Raw genomic sequence first — 6344 nt, forward strand, 5'->3', positions numbered from 1 at the left:
GCAACCTGTCCTCTTTCCCTATTTTCCTTCTGTGAATCCCATCACACTCTCCCCGTCTCGCTCCCGCCCGCCCTCTGAGAGATTACCGTTGCCATAGTGACGCTGCGGATGGGCTCGGAAGTCACAGTGGCCGTGGCTGCCATGGCAACGCCCGCACGCTCGCGTCTCGCTCGGCCGGCGACGGCGCCGCGCGGCGGCCCGGACCCGTACCATCGCCCGCCCAGTCCAGATCAGGAAGTCATTTTGTAAATGGCTCCTGATTTATGCTTGCTGTCCGGGCGCCAAAGCTCCGTGGGATGGGGCACGTGGACTCGAACACCCGTGGCGGTCCATCGAAATGATACAGGAAGTCTTTAAAGGCACTGGTGTTAGCGGGTTATTACGTAAAGTATGTTATCTTGCACGTATTTGTCCGTCTACATATAGATATACAGTATATATTAATAATATGGTAGCTATGGTCATGAGGTAGAGTGTTTCCATGGCAACAGTCAGAGAGAGGAGGGGGGAGGCTGGTTGAGAGACAGAGAGTACATGGGGAGTGAAAGAATCAAGTGTGTGTTTGTGTTACGCGTTTACGACACTGTGGGGACCGCTTGGCGTTTTAGACTCCACGCTCGACGACATTCTGCTCCTTCCTCCCTCGTCTCAGGACGCGCCTTCAAAAGGCGTTTTGAGACGTGAACTTAAAGTGTCGGTGAAGGGGGAAAAAATGGCTACCAATGTTAAGGTCAGAGGTTATTATGTAAAAAGTCAAGTCCTCACAAGTACCGAACGTGCGTGTAAGTGTGTGTGTGTGTGTGTGTGTGTGTAGGGAGGGTGATTTGAGTTCACCTGACATAAATATTCCCATGCACACGCTCTTGCACACGCCCCCGCGTGTTCACTATAATCGCCGTATGAGAGACGTGTGTGTGGTTGGACAAAAGGCGAGATTCATTCACCTGACGGCAACAACGCCGTGGTGTTGCCAGCGACGGAACAGCGCCAAGATCGTGCACGCAGCGGCGAGGCGATCACTTGAATGAAGTCGGCATAACCAGAGGACGTGATGCCGGGTGCCCGAGTGGGTGTGGACTTCTCCGGACACGTCGTTAGTTTGGTGATCTGATCGTAGACATTGTCAGGAAATACAGTATTAAAGATGAAGTTCATGGTTATTTTCTATATAATAAGATATTTACATTATTAGATAATAATGCAGTTTAAAATAAATGCAATTGTATTTAGTAAGTACCTATATATATATATATATATATATATATATATATATATATATATATATATATATATATTTATATATATGTGTGTATATATACATATATATATATATATATATATATATATATATATATATATATATATATATATATATATATATATAGGTACCGAAGAATAATTTGAAAGCACTATGCGGTGCGATGCTTTATGGAACTCATGACGTCTCGCAGGCCATAGTTCTGACACCACTTATATACAGGCTCTTTGCGGGCTACTAAAAAATTCGTGGCGGGGCCAGATCTGGCCCCTGGATTTTGAGATAACCGTACACTGTTCATCTATTTGTGATATATTTCAATCAGTGATTTTCTCTCTTCTGCGTTTTACTCTGCTCAGGTACTTGATGAATGTAACGTTCGAGGGCCGTAATCTGTCCTTCAGCGAGGACGGCTACCAGATGCACCCCAAACTGGTCATCATTCTGCTCAACAAAGACCGACAGTGGGACAGAGTAAGTGTTTTTTTTTTGTGTGTGTACCGAATTTTGCGGACTATAAGGCTCACTTAAAATCTTTACATTTTCTCAAAAGGTGTGCCTTATAACTCAGTGCGCCTAATGTACGTGTTATTTCTGGTTGTATTCACCCACCTCAAATATATTTTATTAGGTACGTGGTGTAATGATAAGTGTGACCAGTCACACACAAGAGATACAGGTGGACTGCAGGTTGAAGCCTGTTCAATAAAAGACGCTGGCAAGTACCCGTAAGCAAGCCACAGCAAAACTTTGATGTTTCATTGAAAATATAGAACAGTCCACACGGCGCTCAGAATTGTGTCAAAATGTTTTAGTACGACTTTGGTAAGCTGCGAAGCCAGTATTACGTCTACCACAGTCAGACGTACTGTGTTGCAACGTATGGTATTACCATGGTGGACCCCAAAAATGACGCTTATTAGGAGACATTATCTGACGTTTTGTTTCACGATATATTGCACAACCGACTTTTCTTACCTTCTGGTACCTGCCGATGTGTGTTTGGGATCTGCGTAAATCCCAAAAATGCGCGCTCGTCCGCCATTGTAGTCGATAATCCGCTCCTTTTTCTCAATCTTCTTGTTGTGGGGCATTCATCCTCCGTTGTTGCCATTTTTAATACAAAGTAGCTTACAGTTCTAACTTAAATCTGTCGGTGGACTTGCTTTGGAAGCGCTAAAAACTGTCCAAGTGGAGGCACGTAAATAAACCCACAAAAAAAAAACAAAGTGGCTCGAAAATGGTGTGTAAAACATAAATTAGGCAACATTTTGACCAAAGCATCATTACATGTTATTTAGACCACAGAGAATGTTTAAATATAGATAACAGAATCATATTATGACTCTTTCAATGCGTTGCTTGCCGCCCTTTGGCCCAAAAAATAATGTATTTGTACTGGAACATTTTACAAGGAGGTTTTACATTTTAACAACCAACAGTTTCCTTAAGTTTGTGGCAGTTTTAGTCACGACCGCGATATCTGCGTTCCTCATCATCACATTTTCAGTTTTTAAGCATTTTAAGCCCGACGCTTTACAGACGCCACTCTGATTAGATGCTATCGGACTGGTGAAGGTGCCTTTGAGCAGGAACTGAGGAGACACATTTTTGAAGTGGAATTCTTTCCCATTCTTGCTTGATGTACAGCTTAAGTTGTTCAACAGTCCGGGGTCTCTGTTGTGATATTTTAGGCTTCTTATTGTGCCGCATATTTTCAATGGGAGACAGGTCTGGACTACAGGCAGGCCAGTCTAGTACCCGTACTCTTTTACTATGAAGCCCCGCTGTTGTAATGTGTGATTAGCATTGTCTTGCTGAAATAAGCAGGGGCGTCCATGATAACGTTGCATGGATGGCAACATATGTTTCTCCAAAACCTGTATGGACCTTTCAGCATAAATGGTGCCTTCCCAGATGTGTAAGTTACCCATGCCTTGGGCACTAATACACCCCCATACCACCACAAATGCTGGCTTTTACACTTTGCGCCTAGAACAATCCGGATGGTTCTTTTCCTCTTTGTTCCGGAGGGCACGACGTCCACAGTTTCCAAAAACAATTTGTAATGTGGACTTGCCAGACTACAGAACCCTTTTCCACTTTGCATCAGTTTATCTTAGATGAGCTCGGGCCCAGTGAAGCCAGCAGCATTTCTGGGTGTTGTTGATGAATTGCTTTGGCTTTGCATAGTATCAATCAATCAATCAATCAATGTTTATTTATACAGTATAGCCCTAAATCTCAAGTACCATGAATTGATTAATGTGGACCCCGACTTAAACAAGTTGAAAAACTTATTCGGGTGTTACCATTTAGTGGTCAATTGTTCGGAATATGTACTGAACTGTGCAATCTACTAATAAAAGTATCAATCAATAAATCAATCAATCAATCAATCTAAACTGCTGCACAGGCCATAACGACAACCACGGTACAGAAGCCACATAAGGGCAAGGAAAAACTCACCCCAGTGGGACGTCGGTGACAATGACTATGAGAAACCTTGGAGAGGACCACATATAGTAGAGTTTAACTTGCACTTACAGATGTAGCGACCAACTGTAGTTACTGACAGTGGTTTTCTGAAGTGTTCCTGAGCCCATGTGGTGATATCCTTTACACGCTGATGTCGCTTTTTGATGCAGTACCGCCTGAGGGGTCGAAAGTCCGTAATATCATCGCTTACGTGCAGTGACTTCTCCAGAGTCTCTGAACTTTTTGATGATATTACGGAGCCTAGATGGTGAAATCCCTAAATTCCTTGCAATAGCTGGTTGAGAAATGTTGTTGACAAAGTGGTGACCCTCGCTCCGTCCTTGTTTGTGAATGACTGAGAATTTCATGGAAGCTGCTTTTATACCCAATCATGGCACCCACCTGTTCCCAATTAGCCTGTTCACCGGTGGGATGTTCCAACTAAGTGTTTGATGAGCATCCCTCAACTTTCCCAGTCTTTTTTGCCACTTGCGCCAGCTTTTTAAAAACATGTTGCAGGCGTCAAATTCCAAATGAGCTATTGTAAAAAATAACAACGATTTCCAGTTCAAACATAAATATATTTTCTTTGTTTGTGTGTGTGTGTGTGTGTGTGTGTGTGTGTGTGTGTGTGTGTGTGTGTGTGTGTGTGTGTGTGTGTGTGTGTGTGTGTGTGTGTGTGTGTGTCACTTTAAGAAAACACAGCTGACTGTAAGTAGTAGTGTTATCTTGTTTATGTCCATCCTGATTATCCATTTCTGTATGCATATTTACGGTGTAACAATATCAACACAATATTTAAAGTATTTTAAATATTAATAGTTTTAAATAGGTTCTTCAAAAATTGTTCTTTTTTTTTTTTTTTACCAAGTAGCAACTCAGAAAACACCTGGCTCTCCAGGTATCACCATAATGACAAGCATTACAATACAGTAGCGTAGTAGGCCTAAGTATTCATTAAAAACAAGGCAGAGGTTTTATTTAACAATTATGTCTGATATTTTTGTTCACTGTAACATTACACACAGTTTGAACAGTGTTGGACTAATTAATTGCGCTATTTTTCCGGAGTACAAGCAGCACCCGGTAAATTTTAGGGAAAACTAATATTTTCCATATACTAGCCAAACCAGATTAAAAGCCGCGGAAATAAACGTTATTTTCACAAAATGATTATGTAAATGTTTATTTACATAACCGTATTGTTTCTACAACAACATGGCAGTAAAACGGCTGATCAAACAAAACAGAAGTCGTTGTCATGGACCCATTAGCTGTGCAAGCTTGCTCTCCAATCAGCTAAACAGACTCAATAACTCCACGGTGACCTTTTGGTGAATTGACTGAGGAATTTGTGAAACTGAAACAGTACAAAAAGAATGTCATTGTAAGTTAATAATACTAACACAGACACGCGTAAGCGTGTTAGCATAGCACGCTAACAACTCTAGCTTCATCACATTACGATAACACGATTAAATATGCATGAAAACGCTCCTACAGACGTCAAACAAGGGACGTTTTAGTAAGTAAGAATTGTTTTAGTTATATTGTAAAACTTACAAATGTTGCTCGGAGTGTATACGAGTAGAACACTATATTATTCTATGGTGTGTACCTAAAAAAAATGTTTAAAATGCTAGAATACTACCATTAGCATGAATAAAGTCCCAAAATTAACTAAAAAAAAGCTAGTAAGCTAACAGGTATCATTCTTTAACAAAGTATTTGACGCTGAGGTGTATACCTGCTGAAATAGCTTAAAAAAAGCTACCATACTAATGTTACCATGCTAAAATGCTAACTGTAACATGCCTTAAGTCCCAAAATATATTACTCTGAGGTGTGTCCCTGAAAAATCTGTTTAAAAGGCTAGCATACTAACGTTAGCATTAATCTAGCTCCAAAATTGAATTTAAAAAATCTAACATACTAACCGGTATCATTTATCAAGTAAAACAATATTTGATGCTGTGGTGCATACCTGCTAAATGAGCTCCAAAAAGCTATAATGCTAATTTGAGCATTCTAAAATGCTAACTGTAACATGCGTCAAGTCCCAAAATATATTACTCTGAGATGTGTACCTAAAAAACTATTTTAAATGCTAGCATGCTAACCATAGAATGAATCAAACACCAAGAGTATACCTACAAAATTAGCTATAAAAAAAATGCTAGCCGGTATCATTCATCAAGTAACAAAATATTTCAGGCTGAAGCAGATACTTGCTAAATTAGTCTAAAAAAAAAGCTATCATACTAATGTAAGCATGATGAAATGCTAACTGTAACAAGTGTCAAATCACAAAATATCTTACTCTGAGGTGTGTACCTGAAAAAATATTTAAAATGCCAGCATGCTAATGTTAGCAAGAATCAAGCACCAAGTGTATGCCTACACAATTTGATTTTTAAAAAAAGGCTAACATGTTAACAGGTATCATTCGTCAAGTAACAAAATATTTGGCGCTGTGATGTATATCTGTTAAATGATCTAAAAAAAAAAAAAAAGCTACAATGCTAATTTTAGCATTCTAAAATGCTAACTGTAACTTGTGTCAAGTCCCAAAATATATTACTCTGAGGTGTGTACCTGATTTATTTTT

The 6344-nt window shown here is 40.0% G+C and overlaps 1 protein-coding gene across 1 annotated transcript in view; it reads left to right on the forward strand.

The window, feature by feature from the left end:
- The window catches only part of LOC133541130 (glutamate receptor ionotropic, NMDA 2B-like), a 553382-nt gene that overhangs the window by 425673 nt on the left and 121365 nt on the right, over positions 1-6344 (forward strand). The window contains exon 8 of the mRNA XM_061884238.1: positions 1618-1732. Within this exon, the coding sequence (XP_061740222.1) occupies positions 1618-1732 (115 nt within the window). The remainder of the gene's footprint in view (positions 1-1617; positions 1733-6344) is intronic.

This window comes from Nerophis ophidion, linkage group LG23 (genome assembly GCF_033978795.1).
Source record: "Nerophis ophidion isolate RoL-2023_Sa linkage group LG23, RoL_Noph_v1.0, whole genome shotgun sequence".
NCBI classification, from domain to species: Eukaryota; Metazoa; Chordata; class Actinopteri; order Syngnathiformes; family Syngnathidae; genus Nerophis; species Nerophis ophidion.